Source organism: Zosterops lateralis (assembly GCF_965231275.1).
Source record: "Zosterops lateralis genome assembly, contig: HAP1_HAP1_SCAFFOLD_59, whole genome shotgun sequence".
NCBI lineage: Eukaryota > Metazoa > Chordata > Aves > Passeriformes > Zosteropidae > Zosterops > Zosterops lateralis.
Window position 1 is genome coordinate 255,393 of NW_028154607.1, and position 19,206 is coordinate 274,598.

General features: G+C 47.7%; 1 protein-coding gene across 1 annotated transcript in view; it reads left to right on the plus strand.

Moving 5' to 3' along the window:
- LOC310923478 (F-box only protein 15-like) overlaps positions 1 to 10,328 on the plus strand; it is a gene marked incomplete at its 5' end in the record, with an annotated part of 32,944 nt that extends 22,616 nt beyond the window's left edge. The window contains one exon of the mRNA XM_083885467.1: positions 10,031 to 10,328. Coding sequence (XP_083741593.1) covers positions 10,031 to 10,300 — 270 coding nt within the window. The 3' untranslated portion in view covers positions 10,301 to 10,328. The remainder of the gene's footprint in view (positions 1 to 10,030) is intronic.
- Between the last annotated feature and the right edge of the window lie 8,878 nt (positions 10,329 to 19,206).

The window sequence follows — 19,206 nt, forward strand, 5'->3', positions numbered from 1 at the left end:
TTAATAATAAGAAGGTACAAGAGAGGCGAGTGATTAACATGCAAACATGCATGTGAAGGGAGGAACTCAACCTGACCATGCCACAATAGCCTGACTGAGAAGAAAACCTTTTCCTTGCTCCTGGAAATGAGATGAGGTGGTATAGAACAATGTCACTGTGTTAGCCATGCTACCTCCTGGCTGCTGCAAAAATTAACCTGATCCTGACTAGAACCAGGAAGGAAATGCATGGAAACCTCACCATCCCACCACCCAACACCATCCCTGTGGTGGTGCTTAAATTCAATTCCAATTGGGTTTTCACTGCTCCGGTTTGGTTTTATAATTTGTGTTTTATAATTTTGTATTTATTACTATTGTTTAAGATGGCCTCTCCTTCCCTCTCCTTCTCTCCTTCCCTCAGACTTTCCTTCCCCCCCCCTCAAACCTTCCCGCCAAAATCTTGGTTGTCCTGGTAACCCCATCCCATAATGGTTGTTTGCCACTTTTCGGTTACCTGTCAATCTTTAAGTTATATAACTTCCCCACCCCCTCATCATGTATTCCTCCTCCCCAAGTTACTTCTTATTGGTTCAAAAGTTCTGCATCCCTCATTATATGTTGGCAAAGAGTTTTAATTGGTCCCACGCAATCCCACCCCTGAACCCACCTAATAAAAAGCCGTGCCATCTTGAGGCCAGCGTCTCTCTCCGGAGCGCTGCCTTGGGGCTACGCATCCCTTGGTTGCACCCCCTGAGAGTCCCGCCTTTCTATTCTGCGCACCATCCGCACCTTGGTCGAGTTTGCCCACGCCTCTGGCAAAGTGAGCCCCTGGATGTAGTGGCGGCAGGGCTGGCCGGAACTGCACCCATTGGAAAAAGCCGAACCACTGCAAGCTGGCGCCCAACGTGGGGCTGTCACGCGTGGGCGAAGAACTGGCAGCTCGACGGCGACGGCTCTGACGCTGTGCCCTCAATTTGAGAGCCACGTGCTCGAATCCGGTCCGTCAGGACCTTTTACGGATTTTTCATTGTCGTCGCGCCTCCTAGTGGAAGCAGCCTTCAGGTGCGCTCCCGGGAGGGAGAGGAGGGTAGCTTCGCAGCACCCAGCGAAGTCCTCTTCAGTGCGGATTTACCCCAGACCAAACCACTGTACCCACGCAGGAACCAGGGACGGGTAAGCGTGTGAGCCCCTTGCCCTCACCCTACCCAAAAGGGAAGATCCAGCCCAGGAGAGACTGTCCTCGGGGGGATCCAGCCGCGCGGCGCCCGTGGGGGGGTTGTTTTCCTCTCTCGGGTTTTTGTTTCGCGGTTCCTGTTTTTATTTCTTTTTGTTGTTTTATGTTTTGAGTTTCCGCGGTTCCGAGCTGGTCCCAGCTCGCTCCGGGATCGGGGGAAGCGACACGGGCGCGCCGCGGGAAGAAACCGGGGCCGCGAGATTGGGAGCAACACGGCAGAGCCCGTGGTGTAGTGGTTAGGGTTCAGCGCTCTGACCACCGCGACCTGGGTTCGATTCCCGGTGAAGCCGGTTGCCCCGGGAGCGGGATCGCGGGACCGGAGCGGCGCCGTGCTCGTCCTTTTGCCGGCCCGGGCGCGGGAGACGTAGGTTCGATTCCCGGTCTGGACCGGGACCGCGGAAGGCGCGGCGAGCCCGGCGGGTCCCGGCGCGGAGCCCCCCCGCTTTTTGTCTGCGCACGGGCACAGACGGGGTTTAAAGCGGGCTTTTTTGGTTTTACGAGGCACCTTCGGGGCGGAGGCAGTGGGGGGGGCTGCCTGACCGGAGTTTTTTAGTGCTGGGATTCGGTTTTTAGTTTATTTTGTGTTGCGGAACGGTTTGGAAGTGGAGAATGGGTGCCAGGCTCTCGGCAGAGGAGAAAGGCGTTTTTCGTTGTTTTGTTGGTGTTCTCAGTTTTAATAAGGTTAAGTTTTCTAAAGGAGAACTGAAGCATTTCGTGCGCATGCTCTGTCTGCATTTCCCCGGAACGAACCCGGAAGTTGTGACAGACCCCCGATATTGGGACCCCGTCATCTTAAAACTTACCAAATTAGCTGCCGCTGGAGACAAAAATGCAGCGAAATACCTGTTCTGGTCGCGGCAAATTCAAACTGCCGTGAAAAACATGAAGGGAGTGCAGAAAGAGCGGTCTCCCGGAGAAAGCTCTGTTACCCCCTGTTCTTCCCGTTCTGTGTCCCCCTCCCCTTCTCCCCGCCGTGGCATCCTCAGAGGTGCAGCGGGCATACCCCAGCCCGCCAGCCCTGGCGCTCTCAGGACGCCATCCCCCCGCCCGGGACAGACAGGGCAGTCTGCCCGGGATGTCCGACGGAGCACTGGCCATGCTCCCGAGGAATTTTCCCTTCCCCGAACCTCCCTAAACAAACCCCGAGTTTGGTTCAGTGTTAATGGAGAAGAATGCACGCAAAATGCCTGCGCGGAGCCAAACGGCGCCCGCGCAGGGGGCGCGGGAGGCACCGGCGCGGAGCCGCTCGGCGCCCGCGCGGGAGGCGCGGGGGAAAAGCCGCTTGGTGCCCGCGTGGCAGGCGTCCATGCGGAAGAACCGCATGGCGACCGCGTGGCACGGGCATGCGGCGTCCATGCGGCAAACGCACGCGGTGTCCATGAGGCAGAGGCACGCGCCGCCCATGCGGCAGACGCACGCGCCGCCCATGCGACAGGCGCACGCGCCTTCCATGCGGAAGGAGACCCCGGCGCCGATGCGACAGGCGCATGCGGCTTCCATGCCGCAGGCGCATGCGGCGTCCACGCGGAAGGCGCGCGCTGCGCGCGCGTGGAATGCGCACGCGGTGCCCACGCGGGAGAACCGCGTGGCAGCCATGCGGCAGAGGCGCAGGCACGCAGTGCTCGCGCGGCAGAGGCGCGGAATGGCGGCGGCCGCATGGCGCGGTCGTTCTCTTTGTCCGCCCTGCCCGCCAGCCCGCTGCCGGGGGTGCCGCTCGCCGCCGCCGCCGCCATTGCCCCGCTCCCGTTCCCTTCCCCTTCCCAGTCCCCCAAGTTTTCCCCCCCCCAACCCTTTTCCGTCCCCTTCCACCCTTCCCCGAGGCTGTCACTGTTCTGAAACCCCTTCCTATGACCCCCCCACCTGCCGCTCCTCCCGAGTCTCCACCCAAAACCACTCCTCCGAAGGCGTGCCTTTCCCAGACCCTGGCACGCCCCCCTCCCGTCGCAGGCCACTCCCCTCGGTGACGCCCAAGTCCCGCCCACTGCCTCCCGGTTCCCACGCCCCTTCTTTCGGTTCCCACGCTTGGGGCAAGGAGGGGGAGGGGTGGGATCCAGGAAGTGATGGTCCCCATGTCCCTTCTATCGCTCCAGTTACCTACAGGAGGGGTAGAGGAGGGCATGAGGAGGCAAAGTGGCAGCAGTTGTCCCAGAATGTTGTCAGGGAACTCATGAAGGCCCTCAAGGAGTACGGCCGCATGAGTCCGTACTTCCTTGGTTTGTTAGATGGCCAAGTTACCGGGAGTGAGGTTGTCCCCCATGACATCAAGTACCTATTCAAGTGCTTGCATTCCAGAACTGAGTATCAGCTCTGGTTTGCAACCTGGAAAAGGCACTTGCAGGACGCTCTCCCAGGATGGTCAAATGACCCTGACACAGCTGTGGACAATGAAAGGAACATGATCACGCTGTCACATGTGATGGGTGAGGGAGAATGGGAGATGCCCCAAAAGCAAGCTGAAAGCCTCCCAAAGCCGTTGTTGAAACAGATTGCTCGGGTTGCTGTGAAAGCGTTTTCCACCATGCGGCCTTCCGGCCCCATGGAATCGTATTCAGATGTTTTTCAGGGACCTCAGGAAAACTTCCTGCTGTTTGTGGAAAGGCTAACGGTAGCCATAGAGCAGCAGGAAGAGGACGAAGTGGCAAGGGAGAGGCTGGTCACGTTGCTGGCGTTCAGGCACGCCAACGAAGTCTGCAAACAGGCCATGCTGACCCTTCCACGGATTCCCAAGCCGACATTACAGGACTATGTCGAGGTGGTAACTGAGGTGGTCCCCCTGATGACATCAGCAAAGCCAGAGAGGCCGGAACAGCGACGGAAAACCGTGAATGCAGCAACCGCAGAGAGCCCAACCTGCCATCAGGACAACGCGGCCGTGGTACCAAAAGGGAGGCGTCCATCTGGAAATTCAGCTGACAGGCCTTGCGCCTTATGTGGCAAGCAAGGACACTGGTGGCAGGCTTGTCCCCTGAGACGGGAGTTTCAGGAATTTAAACAAGCCAAAGAGGGAGAAGGAGGAAATGGGAGGGGAGGACGCTCCCAACAAAAAAACGAATAAGGGAGCGCGGAGCCACCCAGTGCGATGACCCCAATCGGGTGGCCCAAGCCGGGGGAGGAGGAATGGGGAATGATGATTTGAGTTGTACCGGACATGACATTTTAACGGACTTGACTTTTTCTTCCCAGAGGCAGCAGAGGAGCCCTCTGAGAGGGAATTCACCGGACAAGACAAGAGACTCCCCTTTGAGGAGTCCTTCACCTGATGATCCTGACCCGAATGTGCCTGTTCCTTTCACAGGAAAGTCCTTGACAACAACAAGCGAAGGAGTGCCCTTTCATCTTCAAGTGTCTGATGCCCTGTGGATCCGTGATGATGAATGGCACCGTGTGGCGGTATCTAAAAATCGAGGTACCTGGCACAAAATTGGCACAACATATGTAGTCGTGGGGGATTGTAAACATACCCCGCCGGAGATCGAGATTGTTCCCCAAACCACTCCTGCGGATCCCGAGTGGTTTGAACTCTGGCTTCGCTGCACGACTCCACCCATTTATCTGTCAAAGGGACAGATAGTCGCCCAGGCAATACCATCACTCCCTGAAAGGGTGTGTCCCGAGGGCGACTGCAAGACCTGCCACCCCCAGATAAGCACGGTCGTGTACATCACACATGACAGACCTGAGGAGGTGTGCAAATTAAGGGTGGGCGGGGAGACCACCATCATTAAAGGTCTCCTTGACTCGGGGGCGGACGTAACGGTGATCCCGGAACACCTATGGCCGTCACGTTGGCCGTTGCAGACAGTGGTGGAGCAAGTTGAGGGTGTTGGAGGCCTTCAATTGGCGAAAAAATCAAAGCACATGGTGCAAATTAAGGGGTCCAATGGGCAATTGGCGAACATCCAGCCCTTTGTTTTGAATTACAAAGCACCCCTGTGGGGGAGAGATGTCCTGGCCCAGTGGGGGGCAACAATTGAATTCCCTGACCCTCCACAAAATTTTCAGGCTGCGGTCACTGAACTGCGCCCCACCCAAAAACTGAATTGGAAAACGGATTCTCCAGTTTGGGTGGAGCAGTGGCCGCTTTCTAAGGAAAAGTTAAAGGCGCTGAATGAGCTCGTGGAAGAGCAACTCCGAAAGGGTCACATAGAGGAGACCACCTCTCCTTGGAACACCCCAGTGTTCGTAATACAAAAATCGGATAAGACCCGATGGAGGCTTCTCCAGGACCTCAGACAAATTAACGAGGTCATCGAGGACATAGGCTCTCTCCAACCAGGGATGCCTTCCCCAGCCATGTTGCCCCAAAATTATAATCTGGCAGTAATTGACATTAAAGACTGCTTTTTTCAAATTCCTCTCCACCCCGACGATGCTCCGCGGTTTGCGTTCTCGGTTCCTAACATCAACCGAGAGGCCCCAAGGAAAAGGTATCACTGGAAGGTTCTTCCCCAAGGAGTCAAAAATTCTCCTGCCATTTGCCAGTGGTACGTGTCTTCCTTGCTGACCCCCGTGCGTGCAGCTGCACACCAGGCCGTCATCTTTCATTATATGGACGACGTGCTCGTGTGCGCCCCCAACGACGACCTGTTGACGCATGCGCTTGACCTGACAGTGGCTGCACTGGTTGCTGCAGGGTTTGAGTTGCAGGAAGCGAAAATTCAAAAGATGCCACCATGGAAATATCTTGGCCTCGAAATTAATAAGCAGACCATTGTTCCGCAAAAATTGGCGATCAGAACCAACATCAAGACCTTAGCGGATGTGCACCAGCTGTGTGGGGCTTTGAACTGGGTGAGGCCTTGGCTGGGTCTCACTACCGAGGACCTAGCACCTCTTTTCAGTTTATTGAAAGGGGGAGAGGGGCTGAGTTCCCCTAGGTCACTCACCCCGGAGGCACAGAAAGCACTGAAAAGGGTTCAAGAGTTGATGTCCACCAGACAGGCAAATCGATGCCATGCTGATTTGCCTTTCCGATTTGTCATTCTAGGGAATCTGCCGCACCTCCATGGAATGATATTCCAATGGGACAACGAGGTGACCAGCATACCCCGGAAGGACCGAGGCAGGAGAGATCCTCTTCTTATTATAGAATGGGTCTTTCTCAGCCATCACAGGTCCAAGAGGATGACACGCCCACAGGAGTTGATGGCTGAATCAATTCGGAAAGCCAGAGTTCGCATTAGAGAACTGGCTGGCTGCGACTTTGAGGTGATCCACGTACCAATTCGGTTGAATTCGGGCCAAATTTCAAAGGCAATGTTAGAGCACTTGCTTCAAGAGAATGAAGCACTTCAGTTTGCCCTGGACAGTTACACTGGTCAAATTTCAATCCATCGGCCTGCCCACAAAATTTTTAATTCGGATGCTCAATTTAAATTAAATTTAAGGAGTGTTCAGAGCAAAAGACTGCTCGAAGCCTTGACAGTTTTCACAGACGCGTCCGGAGGGTCCCACAAGTCAGTGGTGACTTGGAAAGATCCTCAGACTCAGCAGTGGGAGTCTGACGTTGCTGAGGTGGAAGGATCCCCTCAGATTGCTGAGTTGGCCGCAGTCGTCAGGGCCTTCGAAAGGTTCTCTGAACCATTTAATTTGGTAACCGATTCGAGCTATGTAGCAGGTGTAGTGTCCAGAGCGGAGAACTCAGTTCTCCAAGAAGTGACTAACATTGCTCTGTTTAAGTTGCTCTCGAAGCTAATAAGGCTGATCTCCCACCGAGAGCAACCGTTTTACGTGATGCACACCAGGTCGCACACGGATTTGCCGGGGTTCATAGCGGAGGGAAACAGGAGGGCTGATGCTCTTGCTGCCCCTGTCGCGAAGGCCCCGCTGCCTGACGTTTTCCAGCAGGCAAAGCTCAGCCACCAACTGTTCCATCAGAATGTGCCAGGTTTGGTCCGAGGGTTCAAACTAACCCGAGATCAGGCCAAGGCCATTGTGGCGACGTGTCCCAGCTGCCAGCGACATGCAGTCCCAACCTTGCATGCCGGGGTAAACCCCCGAGGGCTGAGCAGCAACGAGGTATGGCAGATGGACGTTACTCATGTCCCTCAGTTTGGGAGGCTGAAGTACGTCCATGTGTCTGTGGACACCTTTTCTGGAGCAGTCTATGCATCCGCCCATACAGGGGAGAAAGCAGGGGATGTTGTTAAACACCTCCTCCAAGCCTTCTCTTTCCTAGGCATCCCTAAGGTCATCAAATCGGACAACGGGCCAAGCTATATTTCCAAGGAGTTCCGCAGCTTCCTCCAGCAATGGGGAGTAGAACACAAAACCGGCATCCCCTATTCCCCGACAGGCCAAGCAATTGTGGAGAGGACACACCAAAACATCAAAAGAGTCCTCAATCAACAGGGACAAATTCTAAAATTGGAGTCACCCCAAATTCGATTAGCCAGGGCCTTGCACACAATTAATTTTCTAAATTGTTCATTTGAATTGATGAATCCCCCAATAATTAGGCACTTTGGAGGGAACCCAAATTTGAAATTAGAATCCAAGCCGCCAGTTCTTGTCAAGGACCCGGAGACCATGAGAATGGAAGGTCCACACGATTTAATCACTTGGGGACGCGGATACGCCTGCGTATCGACACCCACCGAACTTAAATGGGTGCCGGCCAAGTGGGTGAGACCTTATGTTCCCAGGGCCTCCAAAGAGTCAGATAATCAGGTGAAAAATGTCACTTGGCGAAGAAAAAGGAAGCCCGTTGGTCCGGAGGAAGAGAGGTCCGCTCCTTCCTTCCCCATTCCTCACTGGCTTTTTGTTGATTAATTTATTTTGTTATATTTTAAGTTACTCCTAAGTTTTTGTTACTTATAATTGGAATTGCATTTGGCATCATCCGACGAGTCACCCAAAAGACCATCACTGCAGCCACCTCGTCACTCAGCGTGAACAACGTCTGGGCCAGTGTTCCTCCCGTCGAGAAGATCGAGATGCAGCAGCTCCCGTCATGGGAAGATGAGGAATACCCTGACCCAGAGGACTTCTTCACCGGAGACTGATGACGAGAGGTGGCTCACGGAACAGAACATCTATCCCCCAAGCAGACACTACCAAAAGCCATCACAAAAAAATAAAAAAGGGGAAGATGTGGTGGTGCTTAAATTCAATTCCAATTGGGTTTTCACTGCTCCGGTTTGGTTTTATAATTTGTGTTTTATAATTTTGTATTTATTACTATTGTTTAAGATGGCCTCTCCTTCCCTCTCCTTCTCTCCTTCCCTCAGACTTTCCTTCCCCCCCCCCTCAAACCTTCCCGCCAAAATCTTGTTTGTCCTGGTAACCCCATCCCATAATGGTTGTTTGCCACTTTTCGGTTACCTGTCAATCTTTAAGTTATATAACTTCCCCACCCCCTCATCATGTATTCCTCCTCCCCAAGTTACTTCTTATTGGTTCAAAAGTTCTGCATCCCTCATTATATGTTGGCAAAGAGTTTTAATTGGTCCCACGCAATCCCACCCCTGAACCCACCTAATAAAAAGCCGTGCCATCTTGAGGCCAGCGTCTCTCTCCGGAGCGCTGCCTTGGGGCTACGCATCCCTTGGTTGCACCCCCTGAGAGTCCCGCCTTTCTATTCTGCGCACCATCCGCACCTTGGTCGAGTTTGCCCACGCCTCTGGCAAAGTGAGCCCCTGGATGTAGTGGCGGCAGGGCTGGCCGGAACTGCACCCATTGGAAAAAGCCGAACCACTGCACATCCCACTTTACATTTTGTAATTGGCCTTATATATGCAAGTTGTCAGACCAGAAAATTGTAATTCTTTCTGGTTTCCAGTGATTCTGTAGCTCATATAAGTTTATGATACCATCATTATCAGTTTTGGTTTGAATTTTGTATTTTCAGCATAGTCTGCATTAAAAGGCTTAGGGAAACTGTGTGTATCATACTGCCTCATGTTTGTGCCATCTGCCCTTATGTTGTTTGATTGAAGTAAAGTAATAGTGAAAGCAATGTTAGAGCAACAGAAACACAACTATGTAGTACAGAGAAATAAAGCATTCCAAATGAATTTTTTTGGCATGGAATATGTTGGTTTTGGTTTATTTCTGCTTTTGGACCACAGATACAACATAATTAAGATAATTTGATTCATTTAGTGATTCAGAACTCAAGAGAATAAGGAACAGCTGATACTAACCATGACAGACAACTCCTGTGCTTCTAAGGGATATGGGAAACTATCAGTTTGCAAAGACAAAAGAATTGGCATTAACATTTTTAAATTATCTAGTTGTGTAATCTTGTAAAGAAATATTTTCAAGAATTTGTAAGAGGAGGAATTACATCAGGATTATTACTATTACCTTTTTGGGAACTGAAGCTGTGAGCCTTTCAAAAAGTACTGTATACAGCTGGCTTGGAAGGGTAATTTTGTGTGCTCTGCCTTGAGTGGTCCCTGAGTATCTTTGCAAACATTGCTACATTCACACAAGTTTAGCAACTGACATTAAGCTTAGGTTGCTTACTCATATTGAAGGGACTATAATCATTTGAATGGTAAAGTAACTAATAATTGAGAAAAACAGATGTTAAGGGCTGAAAAATGTTCAAGAAATAATGTCTGATTTGGTTTGGCAGTGGTACCTTCTGTACTGCAGTGTTTCATGTCTGTGGGTTGCAATTTTGATTTCTGTAGAAAACCTCTAAGTAAGTATTTCTTGCAATAGGTCAGTGAACCATTATCAATTTTATTTTGAGGTTTTAACCTTTGTACAAAACCCTCTGAACCCTTTATATTTCTTCTAACATCAGGGACAGATCTACTTACTGGGCCATGGGGAAATAATCTCTTCTGCTTGTGTTTGTAGGACTGCTTTGTGATGGATCTGACTCTCTTGGATGAAACTGGAAAGCCCTTCTGGTGTTTTAGTGCTCCAGTCCACATGGGATTGTCTACCAAGTCATCTGGCCTTTATGACTACATGGGTCATATTTATACTGCAGACTATGCAGATTCAGAGGGTAAAGTCTGTGTTGAGTTTGTGTGGTTGGAAGAAACCAAGGAATATATTGTGGTCAGTTTGGTGCTTTATGTAAGCACCAAAAAGGTAAATAGCTGGTATGGAACAAATTACTGACTTAATTAGGTCACTAATTTCCTTGCTTTAAAAACCAAACAAACAACCCTCCCACAATAAAAAAACCACAAACTGATATTTAAGATTGACACCAACGAGCAAGACTGCAAATTTTCCAGTAATAAGCGCAATTGCCTAAATTTTTTTAATAGGCAACTGAGGGATCAAAGAGACATATTGATTTATGTGAGAGGCTTTCTTCTCTGTTGAACATTAGTCTGTTTCTCGCTGGCTATATTTAAATTATTTTTAGGAAGATTTTTCTTTATAGACACATGTTACTGTCATTAAGGAATTGCTTCTTTTGAGAGCCATACGGTGGAGATGCCTTACCTTACATAAGCTGCACTGGTTTTGAGAACGTTGGCTTTTAATGCTTAGCAATAAAACAGCATGTGTGCTGTTTGCTCCAGGTTTGTTGGAGTATTACTGGTAAATTACAGGCTTTGTTAAATGCTTTTTCCAGAAAAACGTCACTTAAATATATTTTAGTAAAAGATTGAAAGGGTAGATGGGAAGTCAGGTTTGAAAAATATGTCAGTCAAGGCATTTGTTAAGGAAGTAATGTGTAAAACCTATTTATGACGTTTCTTTAAATTCCTGTTTGTTCTGTTTTCCCATGTTCTAACCTTGTCTGATTTGAGCCTAGATACTTGCCTCACATATTGGCCTCTGAGTAAGTGTCCCAATTATAAGCTAACCTCAGCTGGTGTCTGTTCATACTGAATTTATGTAACATCCAGTTGTTTTGGAAACAATGTATATCTGATAGTTTATCTAACAATATGAATACAATTGAAAATTGAATATATGTGCCTGGTCTTTCCAGTTCCTTGGAGTAAGTTTAGGATCAAATTTTCCACTTCCTGTATTTAAAAAACAAAAACAAAAAAAACCCAAAAAAAACACAAAAACAAAAAAAAAAAAAAACAAAAAACAAAAAAAAAAAAAAAACCAAAAAAAAAAAAAAAAAAAAACCAACAACAACAAAAAAAAAATTACACGATACTGAGAGTCCAATGTCATTACCTGTCAGGGACAATTACATAGCTGACTGCTCTGACTTTATTATGGTAATGATTTCCTTAAAAATAAATACTCTTTATTTGTTTCCATACGTTAATTGGTTTGTACAATGTTTATATGTAAGCATGTCTTCCATGCTACAGAGGTAGATAGATGTTACAGCCACAGAGTTGTATGTTAATTTGACTTTCAAAGGCAATAAGCTGAGGCTGTTACCGTTCTAGTTCACCTTGTTAACTTTACCCAAAGAGACAGTGGAAATGTTTCTACCTTTGGTCGTTAGCCAGAACAAGAATGATCAGCTGCATTTTGTCGTCTTTCTTACTGGATGCTGATGGGAACAGGGATCCCTTGAAGTGATATAAAGGTTTTAACATGTGGGCTGGGTGTGATGAATGCCAGAACGACGGACACTGAAAGTGATCTGCACAGACAAGCAGCCAGTCTGGATATTTGGTTTTGCCCAAATTTAACGTTTGAGATACCAGTTTTAGCAAGGAAATGGTAGCTCAGTCCTAAAGTTTTCTTAGGCATTGGCCTTCCTGCTAAGCTTGTAAACAAAAATGTAGAATTATTCTGGCTATATTGTTCCTTTGAAATGTGCAAGTATGTTCTCTTCCCTGCTGTGAAGCTATCAAAGTCAATGGGCACCCAGCAGCCATCAAATGGTGAGAGGTCTGTCACTGTTCATTCCAGCTGAATTTTTATTGTATTGCCAATGTTTCTGGGTTTAGAGGTTTTTTAATAAAAGTAAAATACTTCCTTTAATAAGCAATTTCAATTTATAAAGTATTTGAGTATTTTATACAATTGAATGTTTTATAGAAAATTCTGGCATCACCATTGGAAGTGAAAAAAGAGAATGTGCTGTCCCTACCCCTGACAGGCTAATCTAGTAGCCTGAAAGCTTACTAACTGAATTGATTGGGATGAGAATAAGTCTTTAGCAGCTCTGTCAACCTAAAAGGTGATACAAGGCAGAGCAGTTTCCTCAGGTTATTGCTGGGCTGGCTTATTTCTGCTGTTCAACAACGTGTATTCAGCAAAACCCAGGCAAACTGTTCCAAGATCTTAAAAAATGGACCCAACTGTTGCAGAGCTATTCTCCTGTATCTTCACTGACTATAATTATATGAAGGATGAAGGATGTGTCCTGAAACAGGCCTCAGATGGACCTAAACTTGATACCATATTTATGCCACTTCTTTGATTTCAGTTGGTTTTAACTTGCACAAATTCAGTAGGTACCACCTGTATGATCAAACCTAGTAAGTTACATATGCCTTAACTGAAGCTTCCATTTCTTCAATTTGCATCTTCTTTTCATTATATATGTAAGGATATACACTCCACAACCTCCACAAAGGATAAGAACCTCCACAGAGGAAAGGGTTTACATTAGGTCAACTGCAGTGGTCCGTTTCATGAAAGAAAGCATCTCTTCCAAAAACTGTTGGAGTCCAGGGCATCCCTCTGGGCGCCCTGGGAAGTCACAGACCTCGGTAGAGAGGCCTGGGACCCAAAAAAGAGGGTCTGGGGTCTGTGCAGGGGGATTTGCCTGGCACAGAGCCCAGGAAGACACAGGCTTTGATTTTGGTCCATGAGAAAAACATCCAACAGAGAGAAGAATTGCAAGTCACAAAGGTGTTACTGAGAGTAGTGTAGTTATCACTGTGCAGAAGATTTTGTAGTTTTGGGTTTTTAGAATGTAGATGCAAAGGGACAAGATGGTGGTTTTAGGGCGGTGCCCTGGGTTCTTCTTCTTCTCCCTTGGCATCCATCTTCTGCAGTGACGTGGGCACAAAATAGTTTCAGTGGATTGGATCAGAGTAGACATGACCCTGTTAGTATAGGTGATAGACATTGGCATAAAATTGTAAACAATGGGTACGTAGTTATCTGTATAAGAGGTAGCGACCTCTCATCACGGGGGGAGTCGCCTTGTGTCCGAGCTGCTGAGAACACCATGGCCGGACACAGGGGAGTCGTCTTGTGTCCGAGCTGCTGAGAACACCATGGCCGGACACAGGGGAAGGGGAGTCACCTCGTGTCCAGGCTGCTGTGAACATCTTGGCCGGACACAGAGAATTGTAAGATAAGAACTAATAAACAACGCGAGAAACCAGAAAAGCAAGACCTTGAGACTCCTCATCATTCTCGCGCCGAACACCGAGCACCGAGCTCAGCACAGAACACAGAGACACAGAGTCAGACAGCAGACCCTAAATCCTTCAGAGGTCCAGAGGGAAAATCACTCCCTTCGTGCCCACACGAACCACCAGCCAGCCTTGGAATCTCGGGTGAGGAAACAACCGGATTAAACCCCGAGAATTGGCGTCCCTGGGTGGGCACACGAGTGGGCACATGGATGGGCACGAACGGGCACGAATGGACACCGGTGTGGGCAGAATCGGTGCTTTCCAGTGGACACAGCAAAACCTCTGAAGCAAAGAAGACAAGCTAAGAAGACAGGGGAAGAAATCTCTAACCAGAGATGTCAGCGGATTGCAAATTCACCTCGGACCGACGAGTTCCAAGGGCCCAGGACTCGTCTCCTGAAATCTGCAGGTCGGTGATCAGGAAACCTCCGAACTGAATTTGAGAACACCTGCACTGCATTCTTCAATTTTGGTAAGAACAGTTAAATTTAGAACACGGGAGGAGACCCTCTCCCGGGAAAAATAAGGGAAAAACCTTCTCCGTGCAGCAGCAGTGTAGCGGGGAGGGAGGAAGAAACACCTTACCCGCTGGCCTGCAGCCAGCACCGGGTTTGTCTGTGGCCAGCAGAGAGCAGCGGGTTCTTTTGCTGGCCGGCAGCCAGGCAGGTCCTGTCGTCTGTTATCAGCAGACGGGTCTCATACACCTCTTACAGGAGGTGGGGAAGGGGAGAGCCATCAGCCTCCTCTGGGTTTTAATAGGAAAGGAGAGATACCAGCACCCTCAGGATTACCGCAGGGAGGTAAAAAAACCCTCGAGACAGGAGAGTCAGCAGGTCTCCTTGAGTTTAGCACAGAAAAGTCATCAACTTTCCCTGGGTTCGCCACAGTCCTCAGGAATTCAGTCCCAGAAATTCGTCTCGGGAAAGTCAAAACTTCTAATCCATCCCGAGATAAGGACATGCTTGTTTTCGAGGCGTGTTCCGTGAGCACGGGACACTTGCCGCAGCAGTGGGGGAGGGAGAGGTGAGACAAAGTGCATCCAGGAGTCTTTGCAGCCCCCCTCAGACACAGCGCGTTCAGACACGGCCTGAAAGTTTTCCACTGCCCTTTCCCCTTCAGCGCAGGGACAGACAGAGAGAGGGGGGAAGGGGGAGTGGAGGAGACACCAGGAAAACAGGGAAAACAAGCCCAGATCGCGTCAGTGGTGAGAGATAACACTGCGGCGTGTGCGCGCGAAAGCGATCGCGACTGGGGGCGGCCGGGGAGTGCCCCGTGTCGGGACAGCGCGGGCTGCGGGGGCGGAGCAGGGCCTGTGTCCCGGGGCGCGAGTGAGGAGCCGGGACAGGCAGAGAAAGTACAGAGTTGGAAACTACAAACCCCAGAAAGCCTTGCGGTTGGTGCATGCGCAGTGACAGAGCCAAGATGGACGGCGCAAGTGCAAAGCTAGAAACTACAAATCCCAGAAGGCCTTGCGGCAGGCAGAGAGCGAGTGGGATGCAGCTGGAGCAGTGGGATCGCTCCAGGCGGGACAAACCCCGACAGAGAGCGAGACGCGGGCAGCGCCGGGGCGGCACAGGCAGTGCCGAGGCAGGTGGTGCCAGCGCAGGCAGGACCGGGGCAGGCAAAGGCAGAGCAAGCAGGGAGGAGGCGTGGCCAGGGCGGAGAGTTTCTCCAAGGCGCCACCCCCTCAGAGCGAGTGCTGCAGAGCCTGACCCCGCCCACAAGCGGCACTTTGACATTGTCAGTCCAGTTCCCTCAAGTTTTCCTTTCAGCAAAAGGTAGCCAAGTTTCCCTTGAATCCACTGCACACACCCTTTCTTCATTTATCCTTCGGCTACATGCTGGGTTTACCCTTTTCTTAGAGTTTTAAAGTCTCCACTCCTCATCCAGGAGAGGGAGGGATGCCGGGGAAGGCAGTAACCCTCGGGGTTAGGAGGGGCTGCATTCAGGCAAAATAAGAATTCAATTAAAGTTACAGGTTTTGTGAATTCAGAAGCAGAGATCTGGAAATCATTGGATGTTTGCAAAGCAGCTGCATGATCAGGAGCAAAAGACTTATTGTCATGACATGGAAAAGGATTTTTGATTATAGTGTTGATGTATTTGGATCCAAGTTGATTTGTGTTTTAGTATTGTATTGACATTAGAAGGGATTTCTATGTGGTTTTAAGATTTGTTAAGTAAGTAAAGTTGAATTTAAGATAAGGATTGATAAAGTTTAAGTGATAGATTTATATTTTATAAATTTAAAGTTTTATTGTATGTAAATTTTAAATGTATTTTATATTAAGCTAAATAAGTTTTAAGATAAATAAGTTAAGAGAATAAGTTTTAAGATAAGTTAAGTTTTAAGTTAAGTAAGTGAAAGTTAAGATAAGAAATAAGTTAAAATAATAAGGTAATAAGTAAGATAAGTTGGTAAAATAAGATAAGTTTAAGATAATAAGTTTTAAGTAATAAGTATTGTTAATTGTATCATGATACATTTCAAAATTCTCCTTTATGTTCTTTAGTTGTTTAAGCATTTCATAATTGTTGTTGTTAAGAGCTTTGTTCCAAAAATGTATTAAAGGATATCACTCTAGATAAGGCCAGGGTTTTGGCCACACTTTGGCTTTAACTAGAGGAGAGATGTGTTCATCAACAAGCATAGATGTTGCATGTGAAACTTTTCCTGATGGATTTCAGGTTTTAACAAGAGTTGTGCATTTTCCATCAAAGTACAGTTTTAACTAACCTATGGCAAAGAAGTAGCTTTTGTTTCTGCAGATACAGAACACAAGTGAATTTCTGCAAAGAGTGTGGAAATCATGTCAAGCGCAGAAGCTCTGACGGCTTCAAGAGTAGAGGAGAGAGCATGCAGATGTGAACCAGTGTCAAGACTGCAGACATCTTTCATTCTGCGTGCAAGGACTTATATCTTGCGTTTTCTTTTCCTTCTGTATTGCATGAATTTGTCAGATGGTTCAGAATCAATTCACGAGAGCACAGAGCGGTTGGGAAATGGAGTGAACAAACTCAGAGAAGAAACCAGATCACGGATGAATGGCATGTTTGATTTCTTCAACCTTTCACGGTTGTGGAAGAAAATTTTGAAAAAAATTGTATGTATTTTATTGAGACTTGTAATTCTTCTCATGATCAAGTCGTGTTTGCTTTAATGCATATGGCAAAGCAGCCAAAGAGGTGTTTTTTGGTGAAAACAAAGGGAGGAGATGTTGGAGTCCAGGGCATCCCTCTGGGCGCCCTGGGAAGTCACAGACCTCGGTAGAGAGGCCTGGGACCCAAAAAAGAGGGTCTGGGGTCTGTGCAGGGGGATTTGCCTGGCACAGAGCCCAGGAAGACACAGGCTTTGATTTTGGTCCATGAGAAAAACATCCAACAGAGAGAAGAATTGCAAGTCACAAATGTGTGACAGAGAGTAGTGTAGTTATCACTGTGCAGAAGATTTTGTAGTTATGGATTTTTAGAATGTAGATGCAAAGGGACAAGATGGTGATTTTAGGGCAGTGCCCTGGGTTCTTCTTCTTCTCCCTTGGCATCCATCTTCTGCAGTGACGTGGGCACAAAATAGTTTCAGTGGATTGGATCAAAGTAGAAATGACCGTGTTAGTATAGGTGATAGGCATTGGCACAGAATTGTAAACAATGGGTACGTAGTTATCTGTATAAGAGGTAGCGACCTCCCATCACAGGGGGGAGTCGCCTTGTGTCCGAGCTGCTGAGAACACCATGGCCGGACACAGGAGGGGAGTCGCCTTGTGTCCGAGCTGCTGTGAACACCATGGCCGGACACAGGAGGGGAGTCACCTCGTGTCCAGGCTGCTGTGAACACCATGGCCGGACACAGAGAATTGTAAGATAAGAACTAATAAACAACGCGAGAAACCAGAAAAGCAAGACCTTGAGACTCCTCATCATTCTCGCGCCGAACACCGAGCACCGAGCTCAGCACAGAACACAGAGACACAGAGTCAGACAGCAGACCCTAAATCCTTCAGAGGTCCAGAGGGAAAATCACTCCCTTCGTGCCCACACGAACCACCAGCCAGCCTTGGAATCTCGGGTGAGGAAACAACCGGATTGAAACCCCGAGAGATGGTGAGAACTCTTCACATGCAAGTTGTTTCAGCGTACCCAGTATAGCATTTTACACAGGCATGTAGAATGCACTTTATACACAAAAAATCTTAAGTGCATCTGTGGGACTGAAATAAACAGTGTTCTACTCTATGCTTTTAATACATACAGAAAAATGTACCTTAGGCAGTTAGAAGATAAATAAATGCTCAACAGAAGGCATGTGTGGTGCCAACGTTTATCAAACTGCATAATATAAATGTAAAATATATTAACAATACATAGTGGCTAGCAAATTTGATAATTTATTTAATTTGGTATTTTTATGACTGGTTTTGCTACATTTTGACAAAAAAAATCCACACTTGAAAAAAAATTCTGCAGATCATGATTTAAGAGTACCTTTGTGACAAAATCTTTCAGCTGTACATTGCACACAGTATTTTAAAAAGAACTCTTGATAATTATGGGAATCCAATACTAGCATATAGACATGTCAGTATTAATCAGAGAAGAGCTTTAATACGTGTGTAATCTAGTTGACCAAGGCATTTTCAAGATGTATGTCAGCTTTGAGGATACTGCTCTTTATATTTTGTGTTTCCATTTGTATACAGAAAGTGACAAGCTGCCATTAGCATGAGTGACAATTTGAAAAATGTTAGTTTATTTCCTCCTTTTAACTGTAACAGAAATTGAGTACCGCTTAGCAGCAAAGATGGGTGTAAAGCAGCAAAATGTGTGTTAAAGTGTTTAGTAACTATTATCTCTGATAAAAGTCTGAGGTCCATAAAGACAGTATGCAAAATGTTAGTACTTCCCCGTAATCTTTAGTGTGAGAACTCAGTGGTTTTTGCTACATTATATTCTGCTTATTCTGATTTTGTCAGAACGGCTCCACTGCTGACCAGCCCCAAACCCCCAACAACTACTGAGCATCAAAATCTGCCTTTGAGCAGTGAGAGAAATACAACTCCTCTGACCTCCCCCATGTGCTGTAATGCCTGACTTATGAATATCCCTCCAGCAACCACTTCCACCCATACACGTTCTGCATGAGCGTTTACTGCCTTCCATGAAGTTCAGAAATTGGGGCCTTAGAGTTGAATTTCTTGTTACAGCAGGAGCTGATTTGTATTTTATGGAATCCTACGTACTTTAAGCACTGTAAAACAAGGGTAGATGGTTTACCTTCATGTAACAAATAATCAGTTCTGAAGTTAATGTGCAAAACTCATGCAACTTGAAGGTAATGAAGGGTGTGCTTATCAAAAATCTTGTCAAAAAGCTGTTACAAACAGTTTTTTGAGACCTCCAATATTAAGATTACTTGACGCTACTGCTAAACCAAGCTATTTTAAACTGAAGAAATACATGGGGTGGGGAAAGAAAGAATCTTATAAATAGCTGGTTTATTTTTAGCTCAAAACACATCACTGCTGCAAATGCCACTGGAAGGCTGCAGCAGGCCCCAGTTCACCATACAGTTCACCATAGTTTCACCGTTGACAAATTCTGATACACATAGTCTGATGTCCTCCCACCACGTTTAGAATTACAAAACTGCAGTTTAACTTCAGAATTTAATTCCGATGTTTCAGTAATGCATCAGTACTGAAAATTATGGGGAAGGAGAGAACT